Source organism: Lithobates pipiens, unplaced genomic scaffold (genome assembly GCF_037356315.1).
Source record: "Lithobates pipiens isolate NorthernLeopardFrog02 unplaced genomic scaffold, aLitPip1_a1.2 Scaffold_23, whole genome shotgun sequence".
Taxonomy (NCBI): domain Eukaryota; kingdom Metazoa; phylum Chordata; class Amphibia; order Anura; family Ranidae; genus Lithobates; species Lithobates pipiens.
This window is the reverse complement of record NW_027507785.1, coordinates 129,298,480-129,317,637: the sequence shown is the minus strand read 5'-3', so window position 1 is coordinate 129,317,637 and position 19,158 is coordinate 129,298,480. Positions and strand designations below refer to the sequence as shown.

The following is a 19,158-nucleotide window of genomic DNA, read 5'->3' as shown; positions in this document are numbered from 1 at the left end:
CGGTGGGTGAGGGGGCGGCTGGCCAATCTGCTGGCGGGCAGGGGAGGCAGAGGGATGACATCATCTCTCACCGCCTGGTGCCCTCCCTGCAGTTCTGCCCTCACTGTGCAGCCGCGGGCAGCAGAGAGATTACATCATCTTTGTGCTGCTTAACTTCCCTCTGGGACACAGCAAATGACAATCCCCACCTTAGCAGGAAAGTGGCACAGCAAGTGACAATTGTAGCAGGCAAGTGAAAATCCGCAACGTGTTGCAGCTGACGTAGCAAGTGACAATCTGCAACTTGTGGCATGTGACGTGGCAAGTGAAAATCCGCAACGTGGGTGGCACAGTGGTGTAGTGGTTAGCACTCTCACCTAGCAATAGCCAGGGTCACTGGCTTGAATCCCAACCAGGACACTACCTGCCTGGAGTTTGCATGCATGTTCTCCCTGTGCCTGCGTGGGTTTCCTCTGGGTACTCCGGTTTCCTCCCACCCTTCCAAAACATGCAGGTAGGTTAATTGGCTCCTGTCCAAAAAATTGCCCCTTGTATATGAATGGGGACCTTGGATCATGGGCTCCTTGAGGGTATGGACCGATGTGAGTGTGCAATGAATGTTTGGAGCACTGCGTAAATTGACAGTGCTAGATGAATAGATGAGCATCTTAATTAGACACAATGTATAGGTATAGGGATGCACCCACACTCAGTCAGGGTGAACTGTTGTCTTTATTCAATCTTACTATGTGTGGAAAATGACAATCTGCATCTGATGACAGGTAACGTGGCAAGTGACAATCTGCAACATGTGGCAGGTGATGTGACAATCTGCATCTGGTGACAGGCAACGTGGCAATCCGCAATGTGTGGCAAGTGACGTGGCAAGTGACTATCCACAATGTGTGGCAGGTGACATGGCAAGTGACAATCTGCATCTGGTGGCAGGTAACAATCTGCACCTGGTGACATGGTGCTGGAATGATTGAAGCACCAACACCAGCCATTTAATTGGCGCAAAAAATCTTTTCTGTCAGTGTCCTCCCAAGAATAGACTCTGGTCTCTGGATCCGCTCCTGCACCAGAAGACCCCTGAAAAAAAGTTTGGGGACACCGGGCTAAACCATTGCACAGAGCAGGTAAACAGAACATATTTATTATTTTAAGGAAGAAAAAAAAACTTTTGCAATGTGACTATAACTCCCCTTTATATAGGAAATCGTGGCGCTGTTTATCTCTTTTTTCTATCATGTCAGTATAATCCCTGGCCTGTACTCGGACACGTGTGTCAGAGACCTCTGAAGTGCCATATTTCAGGAGCAGGGAGTATAATTCGGAGAAGACGCGCGCATTCCTCCGTTTTCTGTCGGCAGCCTTCCCCATCCCCTTTAAAGAGGCTGATGTGGTGATGTGTAACCTCCCAGCTCAGGTCCCCTCCTCCTCATGCATTGCCCTGAGTACAGGCACCCAGCAGCCACGTCACCCGCCACTACAGCAGAGGAGCAGCTCCCTCTCCCCCTCCTCCCAGCCCGGCCACTGCCGTCCATCCTCTCCGGAGCAACACGGCGCCGGGAAGTCACGGTTCCCTCAACTAACGAATGTTCAACTTTCTATAGAATATATTCTATAGAATATATAGGAGAGACCGCCGAGCTGAGCCCAGTCCGGGGACTTTGTGTGAAAACTTTGAGCGCTTCTGCAGCAGCTCTCCTGAACTTTTCCACAACATTTTGCGCTGCTTTTGCACATTTAGCGGCATTTTTGCACGTTTAGCAGTTTTTTCAGGAAGATGAATATTTTTAGAATTTCAGGGGATTTATCCCACTTACTAGCTATTATCATCCTGCTGATGAAGATGTGGAAGACCAAGTCCTGTGCTGGTAAGATATTGCCGGGCTGTGGGGGTTGTACACTGCACTATACAGGTTAATGATCAGATGATGGAAGGAGGGGTTGGTACATTGTGTATGAAATTATTGGAAGGCCTCACAGACGCAGCCCCAGGCGACCTGGACACGACCGCTGCGGCGACTTGCAAAACAACTTCTCTATAGAAGTCAATGCAAGTCGCCTCAAGTAACCCCCAAAGTCGCACAGGAACCTTTTTCTAAGTCGGAGCGACTTGTGTCGCTCTGATTAGAACAGTTCCATTGTACAGAACGGGGCGCGACTTGTCAGGCAGCTAAGTCACCTGACAAGTCGTCCCAGTGTGAACCGGCCCTTAAAGTGATTGTAAAGCTTGTTTTCTTATTTTTTTATAACAAACTTGTTTTACTTACCTGCTCTGTGCAAGGGTTTTGCACAGAGCGGCCTCGATCCTCCTTTTCTGTGATCCCCCAGCGGCACTCCTGGCTACTCCTCTTCATTGGGTGCCCCCTCAGAGAAACAATTTCCATGGGCGCACTTCCGAGTCCTGCTGCTACAGTCCATTGACACAGACAGCAGGACTCGCGCCCCTCCCCCATCACTGGATTTGATTGACAGCAGTGGGAGTCAATGGCTCTCGCTGCAATCAATCTATCCAATGAGAACCCGAGACAGAGGCTGGAGCTACCATTGCTGGAACGACTGGGTTCAGGTAAGGAAACCGGGGGCTTTGGGGGGCAACTGCAACACAGAAAGTTTTTCACCTTAATGCATAGAATGTATTAAAGCGGAGTTCCACCCAAAAGTGGAACTTCCGCTCATTAGTCTCTTCTTCCCCTCCGGTATCCTGTTCCCACTTCCAGGAGTTCGGGTCGTGACACGTGACATCACCGCAGGGCTCCCTCCTCCTCCTCTTCTCACTGTCTCCAGGCCAGTAGGAGAGAGGAGCAGGGCCTCACACATGTGCAGTAGGGTTCCCAGTGTGAAGCCGTAAGGCTGTACTGCCGGATACCCTTACCCGCAATGGTGGCAGCAGCACCCAACAGCTGATGGAAACATTTGCTGCGGTGCCGACATCGTTGGACTTCAGGACAGGTAAGTGTCCTATCGTTAAAAGCCAGCACCTGCATTATGTGTAGCTGCTGGCTTTTAATTTTTTTTTTGCAGTGGAACACCACTTTAAGGTGAATAACCTTGAGACTTTACAACTTAAAAGTGGTAGTAACCTCTGCTTTGTGATTTTTTACGAACAGTTAAGCCTGTAATAAAGCTTACCTGTAGGTAAAATGAATATCTCCTATTCACCATTTAGGAGATATTTGTCTGACAGCCAGTGATGTCACCAGCTCCGTGTTGTGGCCATAACTCCTGTGTGCGTGCCCAGGAGTGACGTCATTGCGGCCCAGCCGTTCAAAACAATCACAGCTCGTGAACCCGGAAGGAAGACCGGGTAAAAATGGAAGCCCTGTCAGTGGTGACAGTGCACTGCTGAAGGGCTTCATCTCAAGGTAAGTCTATCATAATGTGCTAATATGAGATGAATACTAGCACATTATGATATTTGCTTGCAGGAGAAACATTTTTTTCCCACAAGTTTACTATTGCTTTGAGCTGGCCGTAGATGGATCACATTTAGACAGTTCAGCAGTGACTGGCAAATTTCAATCCATTTATGGCTACTCAAGAGAAGTTGCACTAAAGATTAACATCCTTCATTTGGGAATGTTGGATAACTTTCATTTGATCAGTGCTTGAAGCCAATCAGTTGCAGTGCTGATCAGTGCATTCTGACAGTGGACTATACCATGACACAATGGCACAGCACATCTATCATGATTGTGTGCAAGAGGGAATCTATTTGTTTTTTCTTGTTTTTGTTTTATTAGCCCACTGGTTGATTGAAAAGAAGATCCATGTATGGCCAGCCTTAGCGGTGTAAAATTCCTGGCATTTTCTGGTGCGCACTTATAGCCACAAATACAAGCGAATGGCTGTACATAGCCATGCTCGGGTAAATGCCAATGGCAAAAGTGGCACATTCAGGTTGAAGCGCTGTATGTGCATGGGTAAACATTAATGTAGACATCAATGGAATTTAACCAAGCAAGACTGTGTATAGCCATTCACTTTGTATGAGCTGCTGTAAGTAGAGGTCGGCCGATATTTGCCATTTTTTAATTAATCGGCATCGGCCGATTGTGCTGATAAAAAGGCCGATTTAGAACAGCAGACTTGGAAATGACTTCTGTAATAGAAGTCAGTGTAAGTTGCCTGAGTCGTCATAGAAACGACTTTCCTCCTCTCTGGGCAGTCTGCCAAGAAAAGAACAAAAAGATACAATGTTTACACTTGAATGAATGAAATCATCTCTGTGTGTAGAAGTTCTCAGTTTAACCATTTAAAGACTAAGGGCCGGTTCACACTGCGAGCCGCGGCGAGGCGTCTCCGACTTCCTCGCCGCGACTTGCAGGGGGGGTCAGCGGCGACTTGCAGAGGACTTCTGCATAGAAGTCAATGCAAGTCGCCCCCGAAGTCGCCCCGAAGTAGTACAGGAACCTTTTTTCTGAGTCGGAGCGACTCGAGTCGCTCCTCTCAGAACGGTTCCATAGTACTGAATGGGGGCGACTTGCGGGAGCGAGGCGAGGCGAGCCGGGTCGCCTCGCCTCGCAGTGTGAACCGGCCCTAAATCTTTTCTGACACTTGTTGCTTACAAGTAAAAATCCTGTATTTTCTGCCAGAAAATCACTTAGACCCCCCAAAAATTATATATATTTTTTTTAGCAGAGATCCTAGGGAATAAAATAGCGGTTGTTGCAATATTTTGTCACACAGCATTTGCACAGAGGTCTTTCAAATGCATTTTTTTGGGAAAAAAATACACTATTTAAAAAAAAAAAAAAATTAAAAACAGTAAAGTTAGCCCATTTTTTTTTCGTCCAAAAGTTTTGACTACCTGTTTTTATTTAATATATAGTTTTTTTTTTTCTATCTAAATCATACATACAAGTAAACTGAATGGAGGTTTGTTTTGTTTAATAAATGTTTAAATGTAAGAAATTTTCTGTATCACTTATGAAGGCTGCTTTCACACTGGAGCGGGCAGGCGTTGATGGTAAAACGCTGCAAGTTTTAGCGGCTCTTTACCATCATTTTAGCGGCGCTATTTGGGGCACATAAAACCCAGCTAGCGGCCGAGGAAGAGGTTAAATGCGCCCGTGAAGCACCGCTGCCAAATCTCATTGCATGCGCTTCGGCAGTGGTGCCCATTCATATCAATGGGCAGGAGTGGTGGAGGAGTGGTATACACCACTCCAAACGTGCTGCTTGCAGGACTTTTTTTAAGATTCTGCCAGCGCATCGCCTTAGTGCCCGTTCACACTACCGCGACTTGTCAGGCGACTTAGTTACCTGACAGGTCGCGCTCCGTTCTGTACTATGGAACCGTTCTAATAGGAGCGACTCAAGTCGCTCCGACTTAGAAAAAGGTTCTTGTACTATTTTTGGGGCGACTTCAGGCGACTTGCATTGACTTCTATACAGTCGTCGTTTTGCAAGTCGCTGCTGAAGTCGTGTGCAGGTCGCGTCTGTGAGTCGCGCTGCAAGTCGTGTCGCCCCTGTGTGAACGGGCACTCAGTGTGAGAGCACTCTGTCTTTCACACAGACTGCAGGCGAGCCATTTTGCAGGCACTTTACAGGCGCTATTTTTAGCCCAAAAGCGCCTGAAAAATGTCCCAGTGGGAAAGGTGTGTTAGATTTTATGAGATCAAGGGGGATTAAAAAAAAAAAAAAAAAAAACGGCCTAACATATCGGCCCAAAAAAATCGGCATCATATATCGGCTGCCATGATTTCTAAATATCGGCATCGGCATCAGCCAGAGAAAAACCCATATCGGTCGACCTCTAGCTGTAAGTGGCGCAAGTGGCTCCCCAGGCACCAGAAAGTGCTCAGTTAGGGCAATTATAAAAGGGGCTGTAAAGGTTAAAATAAACATGTTATACTTACCTGCTCTGTAGAGCAGCCCCAAAGCTCCTCTTTTGGGGTCCCCATACCAGCATTCTCAGTTCTTTGCCTTGTATGTGCCTACATAGCAAGCCACTTGCTATGGTGGCACACCTGAGGACTCACTCCCAAAGTATTTATGGTGGAGTGGGGGATGATACAACTACATGTTTTACTTTAAAAGAAAATTGTGGAAAAAAAAAAACAATTAGACTCAGTCTGATGTTGCATCTGTCCCCCACCATCTCTACTCTGTACACCAAGAACTAAGCGATTAAAGATCATTGATCACTCAGTTCTTGGGCTTCTGTGAGCAGAGAGCCAGTAACTGTTAGCTCTCTGGTCTGCCCTTCCAGCTTTCACTGGAGCACTGGGCTGTGGAGGGGTTGGGAGCTGCTGGCTAAGACCATCAGAGACTTGCTAAGAGGCGGAGCCAGCTGCCACTCAGGGATCAGGGTGGATCCCGACATTAAAACCGAGATCCCTCCAGAGTCTGGACCAGCTGAATGACGTCGGCTGACAGTGGATTTAAGTCAGGTGTCGGCTGGATACAGGTCACAGGGGTGCAGAACTTAGTGCACTCCTGTAATCTACAGGAGAAGTATGGCCAGAAGAGCTTTGGCCCTAAATCTCCATTATTGCAGGGAATGCATTATGATAAAAAAAAAGTCCTGCCTTTAGAACAACTTTAAGCACATCTAAACCCAGGAACTCCTAATAAGTCCTTAGATAATTTTTCCTTATCTTGACTCCTTTCTGCCCAGCCCTGGTGTCCCTTTACTCCCGGGGGACAGGAAAGACTGGCTGATCACATGACCACTGTGAATGACTGTCACAGTGATCACATAATCGTGAGTTTATCCCACTGGTCCCTTATCATTAGTTGAGATCAAGAGCTGTTTTTGACATCTCAGTCACTGTGCTGGGAGCACAACCTCAGCATAGAAAGCTCTACCACGCATGAATGCTAATGTGGAGCGTGTGGGCCCAACCTATTTGCTGAAGCATATATGTGTTTCGTAGGTGGCAAGAGGTTAATCGTACACTACAGGACACAGGTTGAGTATTCATAGACTCTGGCTTAAAACTCTACCCACTACGTGGGTCTTCACACTTTTTTCCCTTTATGTTAACCTGGCACTCCTGCCATTAATGCATTTCCTGTCTCAGGGTGGCAACTGCACTGAGCAGCGTTGTCACTCTAGGACAGGGAGTGTGTTAAGACTACATAACACCTTCCTTTCTTCTGCATTATAAGGTGATTTGTAGTCCACAGAGGTAGCAGGGAACAGAGCTAGCTAATAATAGTCCAGTGGCAGAGAGCACAGGACGTTATTGGCTCACAAGATTTCTGGCAGGATCAATAGATATTTTAAAAACATTCCTTTTGCCGCGTTTGAGTTTCAAAGCTTTTTTTTATTTTTTATCAAATAGACAAAAATTAAGAACGCCTGTAAACTAAACATGAGTTACCGCATTCACAAGCTGTTACAGGCCCTTCAAATGCCTCTGAACACCCGTCCTGAACGCATTTTTTTGCTTTTCGAAAAAATGCTTCTAAGCTCAACTGCCTAGAAACGACTATAAAAGACCCCTGGGGGTTATTTACGAAAGGCAGATCCACTTTGCACTGCAAGTGCACTTGGAAGTAAAGTCACTGTAGATCCGAGGGGGACATGCAAGGAAAATAAAAAACAGCATTTTAGCTTGCACATGATTGGATGATAAAATCAGCAGAGCTTCGAGTAATTTCAGATCTACCCCTTAGGTTTAGGGCGACTGCACTTACAAGTGCACTTGCAGTGCAAAGTGGATTTGCCTTTTGTAACCCCCCCCGTGTACATGTACGGATAAGATAACAGAGGAGAGTTCAGGGGCAGCTGAAAAAAAACGCTCAACTGCTCCTAAATGTCCGTTTACATGAAGCCTAACAGGCCAAAAGAGATCAAATAAGGGCTCTTTCACATGTGCAGCTATTACTACTGTCCTAAAAAGCAGTCCAAGGTGGATACATTTTCAGAGATGTTTGACAAGCAGCAAGGAAATGCTAAGTCACCTCCTCGTTGACATTTTTACCCTCAAAATAACGTTACACTGTACCGCAGCTGCTTGCAATGCAAGTGGTTGTGGCACAGCTCTAATCACTTGAATAGGTAGTGTTTGTACGACAACGGCGGTACCAGTTCGCGAATGTGACATGCCGTTAAATTTTTACTATGGCATGTGTACAGCCCCGAGTGTCTGCATTTCTATGTTTGGTGGGCAGTGGTAAAAGCGAACTTAAAATGTCAAAGCTGATTGGCATTGTACTCCAGCTGATACAAAACTTGTCTCTGGTCTTGTAATGGCGGGCTCGGGACAGTTAACTTAAAATGCCAACATCATTTTTGTTCAACTTGATTTTTGAAAATTTTCTTCATCTCCGCCCCATGCCTCCATTCTCACTTAGGAGAGAATGATATCTGTCCCACATCAGCAGCCTCCTGAGATATTGACGCTGGATAACCCAGAAGGCATCAGCTTCAAGTAACATTTCCTTAATTCCATACTTTGATTACACAGCAAAAATCTCTCTAGTTGTAGCTAGCTTGTGTATTTTTTTTTATACAGTATATAAATACATATAATTAAATTATTGTCATTTTCTTTCAGCTTCTCTGTTCCTAGCTATCTTTATGTACAGTAAAACCAAATTAGTGAAATATTTTTAAATCATACTGGTACCCACTATGAATGATGATTTTGACAGTCTGACGAAGGAAGCATGGGTCATCCATTCAGGCCGGGTTCACACTTGTACGACACACACTCCGACATTGGGCGCTCATGTTGCATGACATGTGAAAATCAATGTTTCCCTATGGGAGCCATCTTAGCTGGTCCGACACAAGTCAGTCCAACTTTGAAAATGCTCCCTGCACTACTTTGATCCGACTTTCATCCTACTTCAGCCCATTGAATATCACTGAAGTTGGATCAAAGTCAGATTGTGGTCTTAACTGATCCGATATTGACATGCGACTTGTGCTCTGATGATTTTGAAGGGGTACTCCATGCCAAATTAAAACAAAAATGTCATGGGTTCCCCCTCCAAGAGCATACCAGGCGTGGGAGTCCCCCCCAAAATCCATACCAGACCCTTATCCGAGCATACAGCCCGGCAGGTCAGGGGGTAGGGACAAGTGAGTGGCCCCCTCCCTCCTAAACTGTACAAGGCTGCATGCCCTCAACATGGGGGGGGGGGTGGGTGCTTTGGGGCGAGGGGGCACACACCCACCACAAAGCACCTTGTCCCTATGTTGACGAGGACGAGGGCTTCATCCCGACAGCCCTGGCCGTTGGTTGTTGGGGTCTGCGGATGGAGGCTTATCGGGATCTGGAAGCCCCCTTTAATGAAGGGGCCCTTAGATCTTGCCCCCTCCCATGTCTATGTGAATGAGTATGCGGTACCCCTACTCATTCACCTAAAAAAAAGTGTCAAAAACAAAGCGCTCGCTCGTCCACACTCCTTTCCTGACCTTCCAGGCTGCATGCTCTGATAAGGGTCTGGTATGGATTTTGGGGGGGCCCCCATGCCGTTTTTTCGGTGTGGGAGTTCACCTTAAAATCCATGCTAGACCGAAGGGCCTGGTATGCTGTTTGAGAGGGAACCCTAAAAACCCTACATTCATTTTCAAAATCACTTTACCTTGCAAAAACCTTTAGCCCCCGTTCCCATCAGCACAATTTGACATGTCAAATCGCATGCCAAATCGAAGCCTTTTGGCTACTTCGGGGGCAATTTCAATAGACATCTGTGCATTAACCTGCACAGATGTCTTTCAAATAGCCCCGGAACTCGCACTGAAATGCGGGCTTGAAATCATGCGAGTTTAGCTGAACTCACACAATTTCAAACCTGTGTTCAGTGTGAACGAGGCCTAAACCGAGGTTCAGAGAATTTACTACTCTACTCTACTTTTACGTTCAGATTAATTTACCATTACAGCACCCTATGTTTCCTTGGGACCCCTATATGGTTCTCTCTACAGTGAGGGAAAAATGATTTGATCCCCTGCTGATTTGTATGTTTGTCCATTGCCTAAGAAATTATCAGTCTGTAATTTTAATGGAAGGTTTATTTTGACAGTGAGAGGCAGAACAACAACAAAAATATCCCGAAAACTGCAAAAAAGTTATATATTGATTTGTATTTTAATGAGTGAAATAAGTATTTGATCCCCTATCAGTCAGCAAGATTTCTGGCTCCCATGTGTCTTCTATACAGGTAACAAGCTGAGATTAGAAGCACTCTCTTAAAGGGAGTGTGCTCCTAATCTCAGCTTGTTACCGGTATAAAAGACACCTGTCCACAGAAGCAATCAAATTCCAATCTCTCGACCATCGCCAAGACCAAAGAGCTGTTCAAGGATGTCAGGGACAAGATTGTAGACCTACACAAGGTTGGAATGGGCTACAAGACCATCGCCAAGCAGCTTGGTGGATGGGTGACCACAGTTGGTGCGATTATTCGCAAATGAAAAAACACCCAATAACTATCAGTTTCCTTTGGTCTGGGGCTCCGTGCAAGATATCGCCTCATGGAGTTTCAGTGATCATGAGAACGATGGGAAATCAGCCCAGAACTACACAGAATAATCTTGTCATTGATCTCAAGGCAGCTGGGACCATAGTCACCAAGAAAACAATTGATAACACACTATGCCATGAAGGACTGAAATCCTGCAGCACCTGCAAGGTTCTCCTGCTCAAGAAAGCACATGTACAGGCCTGTCTGAAGTTTGCTAATGAACACATCAAATCTTGGGTGAAAAACTCCTTCCCTCAGCCAGGGAATTGAAAATGGGTCATTGATGGGTATTCCAACATGGCAATGACCCAAAACACACAGCCAAGGCAACAAAGGAGTGCCTCAAGAAGAAGCACATTAAGGTCCTGGAGTGGCCTAGCCTCCAGACTTTAATCCCATAGAAAATATGTGGAGGGAGCTGAAGGTTCGAGTTACCAAACGTCGGCCTCAAAACCTTATTGACTTGGAGAGGATCTGCAAAGAGGAGCAGGACAAAATCCTTCCTGAGGTGTGTGCAAACCCAGTGGCCAACTACAAGAAACATCTGACCTCTGAGACTGGGCAAATTAAAAGGTAGAAGTGACCTGTCACAGCTAGCAAAGGCATGCTCACATCCCGAATAAAGGAACAAAGAGACAGGGTTGGGACTTTGTATGGGACATGTCTTTGCAAAAAAATACAAATAGAATTGATGAACTCTAATTCAATTGATTGTCACAATCACATACTGTGTACACATGATTGATAGACACACGATGTACTAAAGTCATAATAGATAATCAATTCAGTGCCACAATCACGCAAGATATACATGATTGATAGACACATGGTGAACTAGTAGAAAATGATAATAATGGTAATAATGATAATCATAATGTAAATAATCATAATAATAGTAGTAATAATAGTAGTAACATGATTTTTATATTGTAGATACTTAACATATCAATTAAGGATCGTAAAAATATTTGTTAAAGTTAGTCAGTGAATAATGAACATGATTGATGAGAATATAAATCACAGTAATCATGATTGATAAATTGGATACAGAGAAACAACATACATCCAATATAAATTGATACATAATGTAGGAAAGTTCAAATTTATCATAAAAACCGGCTTGTCTTACACCCTTTATTGGAGACTGTACTCGTTTCATGGCCTGAAACCAATCATCAGGAGTGAAAGATTAATAAATAGACAACTATTATTATATGATCCCCTTCAGGAAAGGGGAACATGCAAGTAGCACAATACTTGTCAATCACTTACAAGGCAGCTAAGAGGCTTAGCCCAACTTCTTAGTGGGAAATCGAGGGACCTGGGATGGTACGTCTCACCCGGGGCAGAGGCGGGAGACCCACCCCACTCCTTCCCCCCTCCCCCTTTCAAGAGGAAGAGGGGTCAGGGGAGCCAGCCGGGAAGTGTACCAGACCACCACAGCACAGTCTCTATGTATATGTGTAGTGCATACACCCAATACCTAAAAACAATGTGTAAAAAACACGCAACTGATGAGGTAAGTGAAACAATGAAAACAGTATAAAACATGAGGATAACACATAACGAATGATAACAAGGTGTTTAAAATGAGTGAACCACCAGTGTGCCCATACAGGAATGGTTGTATAAGTGTGTAAAAATGATGTGCTTAGTTAATGGTGTGCCCGTGTGAAGTGAAACATTAAGGCGTTTGATATGTGTTTAGAATGAATAAACTGAACATACTCCAGTAGGAGTGCATAGTAAACTCCAAGTTTAGCTCCAAGTTTATCTGGTGATATAAAAGTGCCGTGGATAGTGTCCTGTCCTTAGGCCTCATGCCCACGGGCATTTTAAAAAATGAGCTGCAAAGCTAGTACCAATGCCAGGAAAAAAGTGGCGTTAAAAATGCGTTTTTTTCCACGTTTTGCATTGGCGTCAATGTGCGTTTAGCCACGCTAGCTTTCAGCTGCGTTTCTCTGTCTTTAGTCAAAATCAATGGTTCCTTATGGGAGCCCATTCATTTTAATAGAAGTCAGATCCAGATGATCCGACTTGCGGTGCGACTTGTGTGCTGAGAATCTTGAAGGGGAACCCGTGCCCTTATCCGAGCACGTAGTCTTGTAGGTCAGGAGAGGGGGGGGGACAAGCGTATGTTTGATGGAAGAACGTCCCCACATCGCTGTGCGGCTGCTCACGGTGATCGGGGCAGGTCTGCATGATGAGGCATCAAGGTCAGTCCCCACCCCCATCCCTGTACAGGGAGGAGGGAGCCATATGGTGCCTCGCAACCCGGAAGTGAAAGACAATAAGATGATTTACGATTATCATTATTGTCATTATTATAATTTTGTACTAGTTCACTATGTATATCATGTATATTTTATGTGATTGTGGCACTGAATTGATTATCTATTATGACTTTAGTACATAGTGTGTCTATCAATCATGTGTACACATTATGTGTTTGTGACATTCAATTGAATTGGAGTTTATCATTTGAATTCTATTATTGTTTTTTTAGCAAAGACATGCCCCATGCAAAGTCCCAACCCTGGCTCTTTTTTATGTATAACCTCTGTGATTGCCAACAAGGGTTTTGCCACCAAGTACTAAGTCATGTTTTGTGAAGGGGTCAAATACTTATTTCACTCATTAAAATGCAAATCAGTTTATAACTTTTTTGAAATGCGTTTTTCTGGATATTTTTGTTGTTATTCTGTCTCTAACTGTTAAAGCAGAACTCCGGGATTTTCAAAAAATCCCCCATTAGTTACCGTTTAAGAAATATGTCTGATTTAATCTTTAGAAAGTCAGCTCCGTAATTCAAAAAATGCATAATTTTTCTCTACCAGCAAGGATCTCTTAGAATAGTGATTGCATTATATCCTCTTCTCTTTAACTGTAATCAGACTACATTTCCCATGAATCCTTGGGATGGGAGTAAATTTGGGATGTACACTAGGCTTATACATGTAAATGTGAACTTGCCCACTTCAACATAAATCACACCCCTCATTCTGCAGCCTACAAGCCATACATAACACACGGTATGATACAATGTTACAGCCTTATAAATACAAAGCATTTTAATATTTATGCAAACCGGTGCAACGTGTCAGTGTCCACCAGTGCTGAATGTCAGGGACCACCAGTGCAGCATGTCAGGGACCACCAGTGCCGAATGTCAGGGACCACCAGTGCCAAATGTCAGGGACCACCAGTGCCAAATGTCAGGGACCACCAGTGCCAAATGTCAGGGGCCACCAGTGCCAAATGTCAGGGGCCACCAGTGCCAAATGTCAGGGGCCACCAGTGCCATGTCACCAGTGCCCATCAGTACGGTGTCACCAGTGCCTTATTGGTGCCCATCAGTGCGGTGTCACCAGTGCCATATTGGTACCCATCATTGTGGTGTCACCAGTGCCTTATCAGTGCAGTGACATCAGTGTCTTATCAGTGCCCATCAGTCCAGAGCAGGGATAGTTACAGATAATCTGGAGACAGAGGAGATCTCTGGCTGACAGATCTGTATGTGAAAACACCGCTCGTCGTACAAGCCTGCCTCCCTGCACCGGAATTGTGATAGACAGTGCACTGTTCCAATGTGCAGGGAGGCAGGGTTGTATGGCGAGCAGTGTTCTCACATACAGATCTGCCATCCTGAGACTCGCTCTGTCCCCATTATCTGTAATCTCCCCTCACTGGAGAGAGATGGCAGGTCGGCGGTGGCAGCGGGGAGGACAGGGGCAGTGCTGGCAGGGAGGAGGGAGCAGAGGAGGAGGGCACCAACTCTATGGGCAGCAGTCCAGGGGCTGTGAAAATCCCTCTGCCCACTACAGCAAGCCAGACAGAAGTACAAGTTCCTGCTTGCTTTTAACCACTTGCTTACTGGGCACTTAAACCCCCCTCCTGCCCAGACCAATTTTCAGCTTTCAGCGCTGATGCACTTTGAATTACAATTGCGCTACACTGTACCCAAATTAAATTTTTATCATTTTTTTCCCACAAATAGAGCTTTCTTTTGGTGGTATTTAATTACAGCTGGGAGTTTTATTTTTTGCTAAACAAACAAAAAAAGATGCAAAAAAATAATAAATAATGTTTAATAGTTTGTTATAAAATTTTGCAAACAGGTAATTTTTCTCCTTCATTGAAATGCGCTGATGAGGCGGTGCTGGTGGGCACTGATAGGCTGCACTGTTGGGCACTGATAGGCACAGTTAAGGTGGCACTAATAGGCACAGATAAGGTGGCACTGATGGGCACAGATAAGGCAGTACTGATGGGCACAGATAAGGCGGCACTGATGGGCACAGATAAGATGGCACAGATGGGTGGCATGGATGGGTACCACTGATGGGCGGCACTGCTGGGCACTGGTAGATGACACTGATGGGCACGGATATGTGGCACTGAGGTGCAGCACTGTTTTTGCAGCAGATTGTGGGCACTGATAGGTGGCACTGTGGGCACTAATGGGTGGCACTGATGATTTTCACTTTTTCCCCTACTTAGGTGGCACTGGCAGGGGGCAGGTGGGCACTGATGATCTGGCCGTGATCGGGACTGAAGTCCCTCTCACAGCCGCCGGTGATCGGCTTTTTGCGCGAGGAGGAAAAATAGCCGATTACCGGCTCTGTTGCGATCACATGATCAGCTGTCATTGGCTGACAGCTGATCACGTGGTAAGGGGTCGGGATCGACCCCTTGCTCCGATCTATGATCAGGCGAGTCTCATAGACTCGGGGGCACGCAGGCCGCTCGTGCAATAGACGTAGTCGTGCAATAGACATAGTCCCGGCAAAGCAGATCCGCGCTGTAGCCGTCATTCGGCTATAGCGCGGATCTCTAGAGGTTAAAGGACTACAATGGGACGTGTCAGACCGCTGGCTGAGGTTACTGGAGGGATAGCAGCCAGCGGTCTTGCAAACAGGAAATCAGCAATAATGGTTTTTCAGCAAGTTCAGCAGATTATTGCAGAGGAACTACAGAGCTCAGAACAACATGGCTGACATAGTTGGTAAAGGTAGGAGATCAGCAACGAGAACATGGAAAAAAAAGTTTTTGCTTGGAGTTCTACTTTAAAATAAACCTACCATTAAAATTATAGACTGATCATTATTTTGTCAGTGGGCAAAAATCATGTTCAAAATCAACAGGGGATCAAATCAATTTTATTCCTCTCTGTACCTTTTGAACCTATTAGGGAAGGAATCTTCAAACTACGGTCCTCCAGCTGTTGCTGAACTACACACCCCATGAGGCATTGTAAAACTCTGACATTCACAGACATGACTAGGCACGATGGAAATTGTAGTTCCTGAACTGGAGGGCCATAGCTTGAAGACCCCTGCATTAGGGAATTCCCCTGCAAGGTGGCCTTGGTGGATCGCATCTGTGGGACGTGCTTTTGAGTTAATGTTTGTCTCTTATAAAAAGCTATTCCTGTGTCAGGCTTCCACATAATCCTTCCTTCCTTGTGCACTGCTTATAAGCACCCAAAGGAGATTGTACTTCACTGTGTGAATGGGGTCAAACCTATCAGAGCGTACCTAAAATCTATAGCTTCTATCAAGGAGACAGACTTTTTGTTTGTCCTAACCTCAGGACATTGCAAGGGACATCCTGCTTTAAGATGATCAACAATTGCTGGGTGGATAAAACAACTCATCTCAAGAGCTCACACCCTAAAGCAGGCATCACTAAATAGCGGACCGCGGTCCACATTCGTACGTACTTAGTCAATGTCCTATCTGGACCACCATAGTCCCTCCATTTAGATGACATTCTGCCCAGAGCCATCACTGCTGCTGCTATCATTTTCACAGAGCTGACAGCAGGAGGCAGGACAGCTCTGGATGGAGGGCAGGGGCTGCCAGAGTTAACAAGCAGGTGATTGCTTGCTAGGATGCAGGGCGGTCCCAGTAGCCAATCACAAGCTAGCAGCTCCCGCCCTCTGTCCAAAGCTACTGGGCCTACCACCCTCCTCTCTCTGTGTAAGGTAGGACAGGAAGCTGGGGGGGATATTTGAAAGGGCCTGAGGACATTATTGGGGTCACTGAAGACAGTTAAGGGGGTGCTCAGGACAGTAATGGGGGGGCTGGGGATGGTAATGGGATTGTTGAGGACAGTAATGGGGGGGCTCGGGACAGTAAGGGGGAGCTCAGGATGGTAATGGCAGGCTCAGGCAGTGGGGGGGGGGGGGGACTCAGGACAGTAATGGTGGGGTTTCAGGATAGTTAAGGGGGGAGCTCAGGACAGTAAGAGGGAGGAGCTCAAGACAGTAATGTTGGGGATTGAGGACAGCAGTGGGGGGAGTTCAGGACAATAATGGGGGGCTCAAGACAGTAATGGGTGGCTCAGGGCAGTATTGAGGGGCTGGGGACATTTATGGAGTTGTTGAGGACAGTAATGGGGGTGACTGAGGACAGTAATGGGGGGCTCAGGACAATAATGAGAGGCTGAGGACATTAATGGAGTTAAGAACAGTAATGGGGGGCCTAGGACATTATAGGGGCCGCTGAGAACAGTAATGTGAGGAGTGGCTGAAGACAGTATTGTAAAGGGGGGCTGAGGACAGTAATATGAAGGGGGGATTTTTAATGTGAAAGGGAGTGACTGCGGTGTGAAGAGGGGACTGAAGATGCTTATCTAAGCACAGGATTGTGATACAAGTCTTGATTCAGATCTGTGCATGAACGTTTGCATGCACACGTCGTGGGTAGGGCAGCTCGTTCATTTTAATGGGCTGCCCTATCTGAGAGAAACGCAGGGAAAGAAGCCCCAACTTTTTTTTATCACACCGCATCAAGCTGCATGGTGCTGCAGCACCATCTGATTTGGTGCTTGTGAAAATGTGCCATAGGTGCTGAAAGTGCACCGCATTTCTCTGGGTGGGGAATGTTTGTGGTTTTGCACATGTTCCCTAGCCACAGAGATGTAAAGCTAGCTGAAGAAGAGAGAAGCGCTTTAATGTGAAGGATCTCACATACGCTTTGGAATTATGATCCTCAACATAAAATTGCAAGGACATTAAATAAATTGTCATCTACAGTACATAATATCATCAAACGATTCAGAGGATCTGGAGAAATCTATGTGCACAAGGGACAAGACCGCAACTTGGTATTGGATGGCCGTGATCTTCGGCACTGCATTAAAAACAGGCATGATTATGTGATGGACATGACTACATGGGCTCAGGAATACTTCCATAAATCACTGTTTGTGGACACAGATAGCTATGCCATTCAAAAATGCAAGGTAAAGCTTTGCTATTCAAAGAAGAAGTCATATCTGAACATGATCCTGAAAACGCTATTTTCTCTGGGCCAAAGCTCATGTAAAATGGTCTGTTGCAAAGAGGAACACTGTTCTGTGATCAGATGAATTGAAATTTGACATCCTTTTTGCAACCATGTGTGCCACATTCCCAAAACTAAAAAAGGAGAGGGATCTACCACTTGTTATCAGTGCTCAGTATCAATGCCCAGGGAGTGGAGGGCGTATGGATTGGGCAGCTTGCACATCTGGAAAGGCACCATCATTGCTGAAAGATATACAGTATCCAGGTTGTAGAACAGCATATGCTCCCATCCAGACAAGTCTTTTTCAGCAAGACAATGCTAAACTACATACTGCATCTATGACAACAGCATGGCCTCGTAGATGAAGTGTCATCAGGGTTCTTAACTGGCCTGCTTGTTGTCCAGACCTTTTACCAATTGAAAATATTTGGCGCATCTTAAAATGAAAAATACGACAAAGAAGATACAGAACTGCTGAGCAGTTAGAATCCTATATCAGGCAAGACTAGGACACTATTTGTCTCCCAAAACTCAAGCAACTGGTCTCAATTCCCAGATGTTTAGAGAGTCTTGTTAAAAGAAGAAGGAATGCTACACAGTTGTAACCATAGCCCTGCGCCAACTTTTTGAGAAGTGTTTCTGCCATCATCAAATAGATTTTACAAAGCATCCCAACTTTTTGGAATTGGGATTGTAATTGCCTTTTGCAAATATGACAAATATTGTTAAGAAAGTTCTTCTCAATACTATTGAAGAAGTTTCCACAAGTGTGATGCAATTGTGTTTTGCTTTCACGCTTCTGTCCAATTCATCCCAAACCAGCTCAGTGGGGTTTAGGCTGCATTCACGCTTGTGTGTAGCTGGAACACACAATCCCATTCCAGGTTTTTTGTTATGTGTTTTTCATGCATTTTTACATCACATGCAAAGGGCAGCCAGTTCACTTGAATGGGCTGCTCTTTGTGCAATAAATGCACCAAAGAGGCTCCCGAACCGTTTTCGGATGGAGTGTTGCATGTTTTTTCAACATGTGTTTGCCTCACATCTGCTAACCACATTTGGGATGCCATTATCAATTAGTGACACCAAAGCACGTTGCGCGTTTGCAGCACATTTCTGAAATGCGAGGCAAAATGGAGGTTTCATGTGTGCTATGTCGTGCGTTCAGGAAACGCAAAGTGTGAATAGAGCTTTAAAGGCTAACTCAATCTTTCCAAACATGTTTCATGTTACACCCATATTACAGGTAACAAAGCATTGTCTTGTCTGCAGCCCCTCACCCTAAAGCCATTACCCCCCTTACAGAATCTGGGGAGTCCCCCCCCCCCTCTGGATACTATTACGTTTGAAATTGGCATGGCTGTGTGTGTGGCTCTGCCCACACAGCTGCATCATTCATTCAGAAGAATCTGTGAATGAAAAAATTACATGTTCTGTCTGCCATTACGGA

The 19,158-nt window shown here is 45.5% G+C and overlaps 1 protein-coding gene across 1 annotated transcript in view; it reads left to right on the top strand.

Moving 5' to 3' along the window:
• The first annotated feature begins 1,425 nt into the window (after positions 1-1,425).
• KDELR3 (KDEL endoplasmic reticulum protein retention receptor 3) overlaps positions 1,426-19,158 on the top strand; it is a 50,983-nt gene continuing 33,250 nt past the window's right edge. The window contains exon 1 of the mRNA XM_077452359.1: positions 1,426-1,859. Within this exon, the coding sequence (XP_077308485.1) occupies positions 1,769-1,859 (91 nt within the window). The 5' untranslated portion in view covers positions 1,426-1,768. The remainder of the gene's footprint in view (positions 1,860-19,158) is intronic.